We start from the raw sequence: 14,448 nt of genomic DNA on the forward strand, positions 1-14,448 counted from the left end.
GGCTAATTTTTAGTATTTTTAGTAGAGACAGGGTTTCACTGTGTTGGTCAGGCTGGTCTTGAACTCGTGACATTGTGATCTGCCTGCCTCAGCCTCCCAAAGTGTTGGGATCGCAGGCGTGAGCCACCGCACCGGGCCTTGTTTTGTTTTAGAGGAAAGAGGATCTCCCCATGTTGCCCAGGTGGCCAATTCCTGGGCTCAAGCAATCCTCCTGCCTCCCAAAGTGCAGGGATTACAGGCCCAAGGCACCATGCCCGGTGTATTTACCAGTTTCCAAATCCCTATTAAATATCTTATATATATTTTTTTCCTCTACTTTATATATAAACACAGGAAGAAACGCAAGACTCTGCCAATTTTTTATTCAAACAATGGAATTGAGGGTCTTTGTCTCAGTTAACTCATCAGTGCTGGTGAGAAGCAAGTGAAGACTCTTACAGAGGCCATGGGGAACGTTCCCTTTTGCCCCGTGATGTTTTGCTGAATTAATTGGAGAGAAGGCAGATTAACTGGAGGAAAAACATACAAATTTTATTTAACGTATATATCTGGGAAGCTTCAGAATAAAGACCCAGAGATACAAAGGAACTTGTTCATTTTTATGCTTAGGCTTAACAACGTAGGGATAGCCATGTAGAAATGTGATTAGACCGAAAGAGTATGATCCAATGCTAACAGTCTGAGTGGGGCAACCCATCAAGGCCTGTGTGTCTAGATTGTTCTTGGCCTTTCTGAACACGCATTCCTTCCTTCTGGGTATGAGGCAGAACCCACTCTGAAATGGAAGGTCTTATGACCTACAGCAAGCTTGTCCAACCCATGGCGCAGGACGGCTTTGGATGCAGCCCAACACAAATTCATGATCTTTCTTAAAACATTAGGATTTTTTTTTTTTTTGCTACTTTTTAAAAAACTCATCAGCTATTGTTAGTGTTAGTGTATTTTATATGTGGCCTAAGACGATTCTTCTTCCAATGTGGAACCCCCAGGGCCACCCCTGACCTACAATTAATTTGTTGGACAGTTAATTTGCTTATGGCCAGTTTTTACACAGAAAGGACAATGGAAAGTTAGAGTAATATGTTTTGATTTTATGCCTGGATTTAGGGGAAAAGGATTCTGGATTCTATGACCCACTTTGGAGAAGAGAGATTCTCGTTTCTATTGCTAGCCTTGGTTAGAAAATTAGGACTAAGAGTTCCAAGAATGGGACTGTTTTTCCTCTGCCCTCTGCGGAGAAAAAAACTTTTGCTTCTGAGGCTTCTTCCAAGGTCTTCTTTTTGGGGTATTGTTTTCTGAGACCCAACCACCTAGACTGGGCAGCAGAGTTTGAACCAGTGACTCTACGCTGAACCCATTCTGAAGGTTGCAAAGGGAGGCAAATAGAGCCCCCTTTGGCGCTTCCTCCGCAGCCTGTGCTCGCCTGCACGTAGGCTGAAGCTGCGCATAGAATCAGAACTTAACATTTATATGTAGGCCGGGCATGGTGGCTCACGCCTGTAATCCCAGCACTTTGGGAGGCGGAGGCGGGCGGATCAGGAGGTCAGGAGATCGAGACCATCCTGGGTAACACGGTGAAACTCTACTAAAAATGCAAAAAATTAGCTGGGCGTGGTGGCGGGCGCCTGTAGTCCCAGCTACTCGGGAGGTTGAGGCAGGAGAATGGCGTGAACCCGGGAGGCGGAGCTTGCAGTGAGCGGAGATCGTGCCACTGCACTCCAATCGTGCCACTGCACTCCAGCCTGGGCGACTGAGACTCTGTCTCAAAAAAAAAAAAAAAAAAAAAATTATATGTTAGGAAAATCTGGGTAAAGGGTTGATTACTTTGACAGTTTATGTAGGTCAGTGCCTTAAACTAACTTTTTTTTTTTTTTTTTTTGAGACCAGGTCTCACTCTGTAACCCAGGCTGGAATGCCATGGCTGCAATCTCGGCTCACTGCAACCTCCGCCTCCCAGGTTCAAGTGATTCTCCTGCCTCAGCCTCCCCAGTAGCTGGGATTACAGGTGCCCGCCACCACGCCCAGCTAATTTTTGTATTTTTAGTAGAGATGGGGTTGCACCATGTTGGCCAGGCTGGTCTCCAACTCCTGACCTCAGGTGATCCACCCGCCTCGGCCTCCCAAAGTGCTGGATTACAGGCGTGAGCCACCACGCTGGGCCCTTAAACTAACTTTACATGAAACTTTCCTGCTGGTGAAAATGCACGTCTTGACAGAGGGAGTATTTCCACACTCTGCAGAGGGCACAGGGAAGTATGTTGAGCTCCCAGAGTCAAATCCTTCAGTGTCCCAGTCTTATCACCAGGTTTTGGTTCACTCTGGGGTTCCATTTCAACAGTCAAGAGGCTGGCTGCCAAGTCTGGGAATATTTTTAGCCTCCTGAATGGGACGTTTGCTTGTGAAGTATGAGGGCAGCAGGCTGCTTATCTGCCCTAGTTCAAGTTTTTGCTTTTTTTTTTCTGTTTTGATTCATTTTTGTTTCGATTCATTCATTCATTTATTGCTGCCGTATGATTTCAGTTCTTCCACACATTTGATACCGTTCTTGACCTGTTTTTATTTCCTTGGCTGAAAATGAGTAGATTGAGATGCAAGGTGAGAGAGGAAGGCTTGACCTTGCTGCCAAGAGTCTCATCCTCAAATCCTGACGCCCGGTGGACATCAGGCCCCCCTCCTGCTGCCGTGTGGCCTGTGTGGCCTTGGGCTTCCCTCTGCTCTAAGGCCAGGGGAATGGCTCCACCGGACCGTGAGTCTGGGATTCCCTGCAAAACACTTGTGACTCCTCCAGGAGGAAAAGGCAGTAAGGGCCCGCTGAGTACGGGCAGGTAATTCTGCATAAATGCAAATGTTCCCTGGAAGGGATCAGGACACAGCTCTGGGAGGAAGCCTGCCCTGTCAAGGGCTGTGCCTGGAACTCGTTCATCCTGCTCTACTCAGCACTGCGTGATCGCTTCTTCTGTCACTCAGTGCCCAAGGGGCTGGACCTGGAGCCCTATCCAATCAGAGCCATGGGGCGAGGTCGTAGGAATTGTCAATCAGGCGCGCGGCTGGGAAGAGGGTGCGAGGTTCAAAGAACCGGCGGCGTCTTCTCCACGCCCCTGCGCTCAGCTCTAGCTTCGGTCACTGAGAGACGCCCTGGAAAGTCTGTGGCGGCCTCTGTCACACTGGGACCCCCCACTGGCAGCGGGAAGCAGAGGGACGACCCTGGAACATCCTGGAAGCCGGGAAATGGTGCGTGTGCGTGGTCAAGTGTCCCCAAAGTGGGGAAAGGCTGGTTGGAACCGTCCAGAACCCGCTGCGGCGAAACCCGGGCCTCCGCCGCCGTCAGCTCCGGGGTCTGGGACCCGAGTTCCCCTGGCGCAGCTCTGCTCTGCAGGGTGAGGCTGGGCCGGCAGCCGGGACCCCGGGCGTCCTGTCCGGTCCCTGCGCGGCGACTGCGGTCCCGACCTCGGAGCCCTCTCTGGGCAGCTCCGCGCCCGCAGCCCCGCGTCTCCCCAAGATTCGGGGAGGGTCATGGAAGGGTCATGGGGGGAATCCCCACTCGTATGTGGGGTTTGTGCATGGGAGGAGCTGTGATCTGTGGGATCCTCAGTCTCTGTTTTCTTCCCAAAGAGGACCGGTTTCCCTCTGAGTCTTCAAAGGTTTGGGAAGGCAGCTGTCTAATGCCTTGTCTTGTCCCCTCACCCTAACTCCTGGGGCTGGCAGTAAATCCTTAGATTTCCAGATTTCGCCCTGCATTTCAAAAAGCTGATTTCTCTCTGTCACAGGGGAACGACTGCTATCTGGGCCGGTAACGCTGGGGTAAAATAATTTTTACCGAGACAGTTGTAGGTAGAGTTATTAGCGAAAGTAGGAAAATCCGTTGCAAGGGAGGCCATGGGAAGCCTGCAGGAGAGAAACCGAGGCTTGTGGGCGATTTTATAGAATGGAACTTGGACTGATTGATGGTGCCAAGGCAGCAGGGAGCTTAACTCGCATTCCTTTGTCAGCCCCGGTGTTTGATAAATTGAGGCGTTTGATGGTGAGCAGGAAGTCTGTGAATTAAGTGCGTTATCTGGGCAAGAAGGCCATGTCTTGGGCCATATGTCTTGGGCCATAAAGAAAGTTAGACATGTACAGGAGTTCCAGACCAGCCTGGCCAAGATGGCGAAACCCCTTCTCTAGTGAAAATACAAAAATTAGCCGCACATGGTGGCACATGCCTGTAATCCCAGCTACTCGAGAGACTGAGGCAGGAGAATCGCTGGAACCCATGAGGCGGCGGTTGCAGTGAACTGAGATCGCGCCACTGCACTCCAGTCTGGGTGACAGAGGGAGACTCCGTCTCAAAAAAAAAAAAAAAAGAAAAAAAGAAAAGAAACAAAGTTAGACCTGTAACTTACCTGCATTTTCTTTTGTTTAAATTCTCTGGACATGAAGATAGGCAGATTTATAGCTTATTTGCTTTATCCTTCTGCTTTCCCCTGTTCCCCTTAGCCTTTCCCTAATTAAGACTTTAATTTAACAGCCTTTTCCCCTGTTCCCCTTAACCTTTTCCCTAATTAAGACTCCACACTGTCCTCAGTTCACAGCAACATAATGAACTCTTTGTCCCCCAGGCTGTATTTCAAACAAGTGCAGTATTTTAACTGTCATTTTTTCCCCCCAGGTAGCAATATATGACTCTTTTTTGGAAGATACGATTTTTGTTTGTGAATATTTCATATGTGAGAATGCAGAGAATAACCACCTGTCAGGTGGTTTAACCACTCCGCTGTAAAAACGAACAAGAAAAATAGCTGCGCCTCTCCTCCTTTTATCTTCCCTGGGCACAGGCACATTATCTGAATGTGTCTGGGTTGAGGTTCCCCTTTGGAAACCACCGGCTGATGAGTCCTGAGCCCACACTATCTTCTCCTGGTGCTGGCTTTGATAACTGCCTGGGACTGGCACCAAGTAGATACAGCAGCCGTGTCTTGGAGGGTAGTGAATATCAGCCCCTGGGTCACTCCTCCCAGAGGACAACCTGAGATGCAGGGCTGGGGCCTCCCAGGGGAAGAGCTGGATGCCCTGTGGTGGGAGGATTCCCCTGGTATCCTCTTGTAAAAAGTTAAGCCCTGGGATACTCAATTTTCTCACCCCAAGCCCAGTTTTCTTCTTAGAGACATGGCTGGTCAGACACTCAGTTGCTGGTATTGAGGGGGTAAAATAGAAATCGTTCCCATCCTTTGAATTCTTTTAGACTAGTGAAGCAAGAAAAACTATCCGAAAGGTCAAGGATAACTTACCCCAGTGAGGTGGTGCAAGAGCCTGAAAGTACACAGTGCGGTGTCTGGTGGTTGGGGATGGGGAGTAGTCCCTGAGCACTTCAGTGAGCAGCTTGGGGGTGGGGGATGTCCCAGGTGACAGGAGGACCTGACCTAACCCTTGAATGAGACTTGTCAGTGTTCCAGTCAGCACTGCCCCTCCCTGGGGTTGTCAACCTTGAAAAGATTTGTTCACTCATTTCTGTTCAGTTTTTTCTTAACTGTAAAATGCATTCTATCATTAGAGATTGATAGAGAAGATAAGATGTTCCTAAAGGGACAAGAGAGAGTTGGATTTCAGAAAACAAATTATATACATCTAGTCCTATATGCCTTTAAAAAATTCTTGTTTACTTTTCTGTCATACTACACAGAGCCTGTGTAGTAAGTTTCCCAGGTCTGTTTTGTTGTTGTTGTTGTTGTTGTTGTTGTTTAGTTTAGTTTTTTAATTGGGTTATCTCAAATAGAATTTCAGGGCTTAGCAGAGAAAATGCTACCAGGAAAAATAAATTGGAAAAAACTTTCTTTCATGATGACTACAGAAAAATGAATACTGTCTCAAGGCTCTTAAAATACTTTTTCTGGTATGAGAAAGGTAGAACCACATTCAAAATGGAAGCTGAGGTAATAGAGTGAGTAAAAATTCATGAAAACAAGCAGATCTGTAATTAGTTGATTATTGTATATGGAGGTGTTAGGCAGAAGATTGATTATTCTCCTGAAGATAAGAATTTGTCCCTGTTCTTTGGGTTGAAGTGGCTGTCATTTGTATCACTGCCTGGCAATACCTGCTGTGCCATAGTTTCTCATACGTTAAATAGATGCTCGTGTTCCAGAATTTGCCGTTTTCCGCTGGGCTTTGTACCCATCACTTTGCTAACACCATACTCTCCTGATTACTGTAGACTTCAAAACCTTGATGTGTGGTAGAGAAAGGGCTTCCCTGTCTTAACTACATAGGGTTGCTCTACTAGATTGCCATAAACTGCATGCCTTAAACAACATTCGTTCATTTCTCAAACGGGTAGAGGCTGGGAATCCAAATTCAAGTAGGTCAGATCTCTGGTTAGGGCCCGCTTCCAGGTTTAAAGATGGCAGTCTTCCCCTTATGTCCTTACATAGTGGAGATATGTCTGTAATGTCTATTTTTGGTACTAGGGCAATGTTGGCCTTATAACATCAATTAGAAAGTATTACCTCTGTGCCGGGCACAGTGGCTCACACCTGTAATCCCAGCAATTTGGGAGGCCGAGGTGGGTGGATCACCTGAGGTCAGCAGTTCAAGACCAGCCTGGCCAACATGGTGAAACCCTGCTTCTGTTTTCTGGAAGACATTGTAGAGAATTGGTATCATTTCTTCCATAAGTATTTGCCATAAATCACCAGTGAAACCATCCTTGCCTGTTCCTTTTTCTTGGGATATTTATCATTTATTGATTCAATTTCTTCAATAGATGTAGGCCTATTCATATTACTTGGTGTTACTTTTATGAGTTTTGGTAGACTGTGTCTTTTATGAAATTGGTCCATTCCATGTAATTTATCAAATATGTGGCCATTCAGTTGTTTCTAATATTCTTTCATGGTGCTCTTAATGTCCATAGGATTAGTAGTGAAGGCCTCTCTTTTTCCTGCGTTAACTTTGCTGTGGGCTTATCAATTTTACAGATCTTTTCAGAGAATCATCTGTTGGTTTGTTGATGTTTTGTTTTGTTTTGTTTTGTTTTTTTGAAATGAAGTCTTACTCTGTCGCCCAGGCTGGAGTGCAGTGACGTCATCTCGGCTCACTGCAAGCTCCACTTCCTGGGTTCAAGCGTTTCTCCTGCCTCAGCTACTGGGTTACAGGCATGTGCCACCAAGCGTGGCTAATTTTTATATTTTTAGAGGATGGAGTTTCACTATGTTGGCCAGACTGGTCTCAAACTCCTGACCTCATGATCTGCTCGCCTTGGCCTTCCAAAGTGCTGGGATTACAGGCATGAGCCACCGCGCCTGGCCTTGATGTGTGCCTTAATTACAATCTGTTGTCCCAAGTAGTTGCAGGCTATTTGTGTATTTTGCACCGTTTTTCAGCATTTCTTATGTTTGACCCTAACTGGATTCCATTGTAGATGAAATAGAAAAGAGAGCCTTGTTTCACACCTTCTGATCATCCCCAGAATGATTGGAAAATACAAAGGCAATAATTTGTGAATAACATCTGATCTGCTTTCTCTAGAATAGTGACCAGAGTTCCACACTGGGATCTCAGGCTGCTGTCTTCAAGACTGGCACAGAGGTGGGGAGTGATTGAGCCAAGGACAAATAAAAACTCCACAAGGGTTTTCTACCATTTTTTCACTTTTATTTATCTATTTGTTTATCTCTTTGTTAATGATATGGGGTGCTGAATATCATAGTTTCAAAATCCTTTATCTGTTTTTGAAAAACTGTCACTTTGTTGGTCAGAGGGTTTTTTGTTTGTTTGTTTGTTTGTTTGTTTGTTTTTGAAACGGAGTTTTGCTCTTGTCAACCAGGCTGGAGTGCAATGGCATAGTCTTGGCTCACCGCAACCGCCACCTCCCGGGTTCAAACAATTCTCCTGGCTTAGCCTCCCAAATAACTGGGATTAGAGGCATGCGCCACCACACCTGGCTAATTTTGTATTTTTAGTAGAGATGGGGTTTCTCCATGTTGGTCAGGCTGGTCTCGAACTCCTGACCTCAGGTGATTCACCTACCTCGGCCACCCAAAGTGCTGGGATTACAGGTGTGAGCCACCGTGCCCAGCCAGTGAGAAGGTTTTTTTGTTTGTTTGTTTGTTTGTTTTATCATTTTTAGATGTTTGTGACTTCTATTAGATTTGGTTATATAATTTTATTTATTTTTTTTGAGACAGAATCTCACTATATTGCCATTGCTGGAATGCAGTGACTCAGTAATGGTTCACTACAGTCTTCATGTCCTGGGCTCAGGTGATCCTCCCACCTCAGCCTCCCCATTAACTGGGACTACAGGCATACCACCATGCCTGGCTAATATTTTTTGTATTTTTTTTTGCAGAGACAGGGTTTCGCCCTGTTGCCCAGGCTGGTCTCAAACTCCTGGGCTCAAATGGTCCATCTGCCCTGGCCTCTCAAAGTGCTGAGATTACAGGCATGAGCCATGGTGCCCAGCTGGTAGTGTAATTTTTAGTTATTTAGGTCTGTTTTAGTTATTTAGGGAATCTTATAAATATTCATGAGAGATAACATTGAGTTCTTTTCTAATAATACAGTCTCCCATTGCCCTTCTTTCCTTCTCCTTTGACATTACCCAATAAGATGTTCAAAATTTTTCCACTGGGATGGTGAAATATCTTTTATTATTTGTCATGCTTAACTACATTTGATCTAGAGGAAACCAATTACCAGCTTCCAGATTTTCTGTTAGTATAATCCCAGAGGATGTGCCAAATCCTCCAACTAACAAGTTGCAAAAAAACGTGGAATTTTATCTACCAGGCTCTCTCATTAGAGACCCAGTGCCTATAGTGTTTTTTGCTGGCTGGTTTAGTCTGTTTTTTGTTGCTTAAGAATAATCTGAATCTGGATAATTTATAAGGAACAATATTTGTTTTTTACTGTTGTGGAGGCTGGGAAGTCCAGGGTTAAGCCTGGGTGTCTGGTGAAAACCTTCTTGCTGGTGGGGACTCTGCAGAGTTCCTAGATGGCACAAAGCATTACATGGCAACGGCTGAAGTGCCTAACTCGGGTCTCTTCCATCTTATAAGGACACCAGTCCCCTTCCTGAGGTAATTTACTTATTCATTAAGCCATTGATCCATGAATAGATTAACTTATTCATGAGGTCTGAACCTTCAAGACTCAATCACCTTTTCAATCCCCACCTTTTATTACTCCCACTTTGCGGATTAACTTTCAACATGTGTTTTGGAGGGGACAACCATTCAAACTTAGCAGTGGCTGATCACATACACTCCCTCTGCTGAGTTTGTAAGATTCTAAACTCTCAGAACATAGGAGTTAAGAAAATAATATACTTTTTGCATAAACAGTTTAGATACAATCAAGCCCTGTTATTAGTTACATTGGTGGGGCACTCCCTAAATCCAGTTCCTAGACACCATAAAAGGTCCAACTTTGAGAATAAGAATTTGTAAGGACATGTAGTCTCAGGACTGCTAATGGTAGCTCTCTTCTGCACAGTCAGTAGTAGGACTTTGTTGGTAGGACTTTGACAAGAACTGCAACCCACTACAGGAATAGACATTAGGGTGATCCAGGCAATAAGACTCATTTAACTCACCAAGAAGAAACCTGTTCCTATTTACCTGTCTGGTAAAGTAACTTTACCAAACATGTTGAATTCTACCATCAAAATGGCTGTGTGGGAGAAAGTGAGTATAGAGAGAATATGAGAGAGTTTACTATGTCATTGAATAAATGCTTGAAAAGCACAGCATCATATGAAGTTTATGAATTGAGTATAGCTTTTTCAGTACTGTCACTCAACCTTTGTCCTCTATCTATGTGGAATGTTTCAGGACACAGTGGCCTTTGAGGATGTGGCTGTGAACTTCACCCAGGAGGAATGGGCTTTGCTGGGTCCATCACAGAAGAATTTGTACAGATATGTGATGCAAGAAACCATCAGGAACCTGGACTGTATAAGTAAGGATGGTATCATGTCTTCACTTAATCAATTACAGACATTTGTTTCATGGTCATCAGTGCTGTTCAATGATTTGAAATATGGAAAGGGCATATGATGGACTCTTGAACAACACAGAATTCAGAGGTGACAGCCCTGAAAGAAGTACTTCCTCAAATAATTTTTTGTCCACCACAGCTTAGGCAGCCATTGACCAGCAGCCTTACTGGTAACATAAGCAGTTGATTGGCTGGGCACGGTGGCTCACGCCTGTAATCCTAGCACATTGGGAGGCCAAGGCAGGCGGATCATGAGGTCAGGAGTTCAAGACCAGCCTGACCAACATGGTGAAACCCCGTCTCTACTAAAAATACAAAAGTTAGCTGGGCATGGTGGCATGTGCCTATAATCCCAGCTACTCAGGAGGCTGAGGCAGCAGAATCACTTGAGCCCAGGAGGCAGAGGTCGCAGTGAGCCAAGATCATGCCACTGCACTCCAGCCTGGGAGACACAGCGAGAATCCCTCTCAAAAAAATAAAGTTGATTAATCCATATATTGTAAGTCATGTATTACATACTATATTCTCACAATAAAGTGATCTAGAGAAAGAAAATACTGATAAGAAAATCATAAAGAAGAGAAACTATATTTACTATTCATTAAGTGGAGGTAGATGATTAAAAGGTCTTTATCCTCATCTTTACATTGAGAAGGCTAAATAAGAGGAGGGATTGATCTTGGTGTCTTAGGGATAGCAGAGACTGAAGAAAATTCATATATAGGTGGAGTTGTGCAGTTCAAACATGTGTTGTTAAAGAATCAACTGTAAGGCCGGGTACAGTGGCTCATGTCGCTAATCCCAGCACTTTGGGAGGCCGAGGTGGGAAGATCATTTGAGGTCAGGAGTTCGAGACCAGCCTGGCCAACATGGTGAAACCCCGTCTCCAGTAAAAATACAAAAATTAGCTGGGTGTGGTGGCAGGCACCTGTAGTCCCAGCTACTCAGGAGGCTGAAGCAGGAGAATTGCTTGAACCCAGGAGGCGGAGGTTGCCGTGAGCCGAGATCATGCCAGTGCACTCCAGCCTGGGCAACAGAGTGAGACTCTGCCTCCACACCCAACTGTACAGAATTAACTGTAGTTTGATGAATGAATCATGTATGATTGCAGTATACGTAAAATCTTAGTGTTTTATATAATTTTATAATAATTTATAGTGATTTTCTGGGTCTACCTTTTAGGAAAGATATGGGAAGGCCAGAATACTGAAGATCAGAACAAAAATCCTAGGAGAAATCTAAGGTAATTTGCACTCACAGGAGAAAGTTATGTTTCTGAAGTGAGTCTCAGAATGAAAGGAAATTTAAAAAACAAAATGAACAAGCCCAGCTTAAATTTATTTTTTAATTTTTTAAATTATTATTATTCTTATTTTTAGTCAGAGCCTTGCTTTGTTGCCCAGGCTGGAGTGCAGTGATATGATCTTGGCTCACTGCAGCCTCAACCTCCCAGGTTCTTGTGACCCTCCCACCAGAGCCTCCTGAGTAGCCGGGACTACACCTGCACGCCACCACACCTGGTTAATTTTTGTATTTTTTGTAGAGACAGGGTTTTGGCATGTTTCCCAGGCTGGTCTTGAATTCCTGCGCTCAAGCAATCTGCCTACCTTGGCCTCCCCAAATGCTAGGATTACAGGCGTAAGTCACTGCACCAGCCTAAATTTATTTAGTCTTTAAAAATTTCCTCCTAAAACATATTCTAAGAATTTACATATGAGGCTGGACATGGTGGCTTATGCCTGTAATCCCAGCACTTTCAGAGGCTGAGGCGAGCAGATTACTTGAGATCAGGAGTTTGAGACCAGCCTGGCCAACATAGCGAAACCCTTTCTCTACAAAAGTACAAAAGTTAGCCGATCATGGTGGTGTGCACCTTTAACCCCAGCTGCTTGGGAGGCTGAGGCAGGAGAATTGCATGAACATAGGAGGCAAAGGTTGCAGTGAGCCAAGATTGCACCATTGCACTCCAGCCTGGCGACACAGCAAGACTCCGTCTCAAAAAAAAAAAAAAATTAGCCAAGTGTGTTGGTGCACACCTATAGTTCCAGCTACTCATGAAGCTGAAGTAGGTAGATCATTTGAGTTCAGGAGGTCAAGGCTGCATGAACCATCATCCTGCTACTGCACTCCAGCATGGGTGACAGAGCAAGATCCTGTTTCAAAAAATAAATTAATTAATTAAAAGAAAAAAAAACCAAAAACCCTGCCGGTATTGGGTTGCCTTGCATAGCCTTCAGTTCATTCATGTTCAAACAGGGCATGAAGCCTACACTTTGCATGGTAATGTTAAAAAGGTATATCTGACCAGGTGCAGTGACTCACGTCTGTAATCCCAGCACTTTGGGAGGCCAAGGCAGGTGGATCACAAGGTCAGGAGTTTGAGAACAGCCTGGTCAACATGGCGAAACCCCATCTCTACTAAAAATACAAAATTAGCTGGGCATGGTGGCGTGCACCTCTAATCCCAGCTACTTGGGAGGTTGAGGCAGGAGAATTGCTTGAACCCGGGAGGAAGAGGTTGCAGTGAGCCGAGATCGTGCCACTGCACTCTAGCCTGGGTGACAGAGCAAGACTCCATCTCAGGAAAAAAAAAAACAAAAGGAAAGAAAAAGTACATCTGATACCTATTAATACACATAAAATAATTTAGAAACAACTATTTAGTAACGTACTTCTCATTTTTTATAGATGTCATATGGTAGAGAGATTCAGTGAAAGTAAAGACAGTAGTCAATGTGGAGAACCATTTAGCCTGATTCGAGGTAGTATTGTGAACAACAGCATTTGTCCTGGAGAAGATCCATGTCAAAGCACTGAGTGTGAAGAAGTCATAATGGGTCATTTATCCCTTAATAGCCACATCAGAGTTGATGCTGGATACAAACCATGTGAGTATCAGGAATATGGCGAGAAGCCACATACACATAAACAACGTGGGAAAGCCTTCAGTTATCACCACTCCTTTCAGTCACGTGGAAGGCCTCACACTGGAAAGAAACGCTATGAGTGTAAGGAATGTGGAAAAACCTTCAGTTCTCGTAGAAACCTTCGAAGACACATGGTAGTGCAAGGTGGAAACAGACCTTATAAATGTAAGTTGTGTGGGAAAGCTTTTTTTTGGCCTAGTTTATTGCGTATGCATGAAAGAACGCACACTGGAGAGAAACCGTATGAATGTAAGCACTGTTCTAAAGCCTTTCCTTTTTACAGTTCCTATCTAAGACATGAGAGAATGCACACTGGGGAGAAACCGTATGAATGTAAGCAGTGTTCTAAGGCCTTGCCTGATTCCAGTTCCTATATAAGACATGAAAGAACTCACACTGGAGAGAAACCCTATACATGTAAACAATGTGGGAAAGCCTTCAGTGTTTCCAGTTCCCTTCGAAGACATGAAACCACTCACAGTGCAGAGAAACCCTATGAGTGTAAGCAATGCGGGAAAGCATTTCATCATCTTGGAAGCTTTCAAATACACATGAAAAGGCACACTGGAGATCGACCTCATAAATGTAAGATATGTGGGAAAGGCTTTGATCGTCCCAGTTTAGTTCGATATCATGAACGAATTCACACTGGAGAGAAACCCTATGAATGCAAGCAGTGTGGGAAAGCGTTATCTCATAGCTCAAGCTTTCGAAGACACATGATAATGCACACTGGAGGTGGACCTCATAAATGCAAGGTATGTGGGAAAGCCTTTGTTTATCCCAGTGTATGTCAAAGACATGAAAAGTCTCACACAGGAGAGAAACCCTATGAATGCAAGCAGTGTGGGAAAGCATTATCTCATAGCTCAAGCTTTCGAAGACATATGGTAATGCATACGGGAGATGGGCCGAATAAATGCAAGGTATGTGGGAAAGCCTTTGTTTATCCCAGTGTATGTCAAAGACATGAAAAGACTCACTGGAGAGAAACAATATGAATGTAAACAATGATAAAGTCTTCTATATTTCCAGTTCCCTTTGACATCATGAATAAACTTACACTGGACAGAAACCCTATAAATGTAAATGTGGGAAAGCCTTTCATAATTTTTATTCCTTTCAAAATCATGAAACAACTCACACTGGAGAGATACTATATGAATGTAAGGAATGTGGGAAAGCAATCAATTTTTTTTAAGTACCATTGTCAACATGTAACAACTCACAGAGCAGAAAAACCCTGTGAGTGTAAAATATGTTGGGAAGCCATTCCCTTTGGTCATTTTGAAGCCTTCAGTCATTTTGGTAACTTAAAAGTACACGAGGCTGGACACAGTGGTTCAGCCTGTAATCCCAGCACTTTGGGTGGGCAGATCGCTTGACCTCAGGAACTTGAGACTAGCCTGGGCAAAATGGTGAAACCCTGTCCCTACAAAAAATAGAAAAATTGGCTCAAGCCTGTAATCCCAGCACTTTGGGAGGCCGAGACGGGTGGATCACGAGGTCAGGAGATCGAGACCATCCTGGCTAACACGGTGAAACC

General features: G+C 44.6%; 1 protein-coding gene across 1 annotated transcript; it reads left to right on the forward strand.

Moving 5' to 3' along the window:
* The first annotated feature begins 3,114 nt into the window (after nucleotides 1-3,114).
* Nucleotides 3,115-13,996, forward strand: ZNF563 (zinc finger protein 563). Its single transcript, XM_011994019.1, has 4 exons — nucleotides 3,115-3,231; nucleotides 9,810-9,936; nucleotides 11,158-11,218; nucleotides 12,664-13,996. The coding sequence occupies exons 1-4, from the start codon at nucleotides 3,229-3,231 to the stop codon at nucleotides 13,901-13,903; spliced, it is 1,431 nt and encodes a 476-aa protein (XP_011849409.1). The 5' UTR covers nucleotides 3,115-3,228; the 3' UTR covers nucleotides 13,904-13,996.
* Nucleotides 13,997-14,448: the final 452 nt, after the last annotated feature.

This window comes from Mandrillus leucophaeus, unplaced genomic scaffold, assembly GCF_000951045.1.
Source record: "Mandrillus leucophaeus isolate KB7577 unplaced genomic scaffold, Mleu.le_1.0 Scaffold440, whole genome shotgun sequence".
NCBI lineage: Eukaryota > Metazoa > Chordata > Mammalia > Primates > Cercopithecidae > Mandrillus > Mandrillus leucophaeus.

Bases quoted from the DNA above. Each gene is read 5' to 3' on its own strand.
- ZNF563 (XM_011994019.1), top strand. The intron at 9,937-11,157 runs GTAAGGATGGTA...TCTACCTTTTAG, and splicing joins CAGGAACCTGGACTGTATAA to GAAAGATATGGGAAGGCCAG. The intron at 11,219-12,663 runs GTAATTTGCACT...CATTTTTTATAG, and splicing joins AATCCTAGGAGAAATCTAAG to ATGTCATATGGTAGAGAGAT.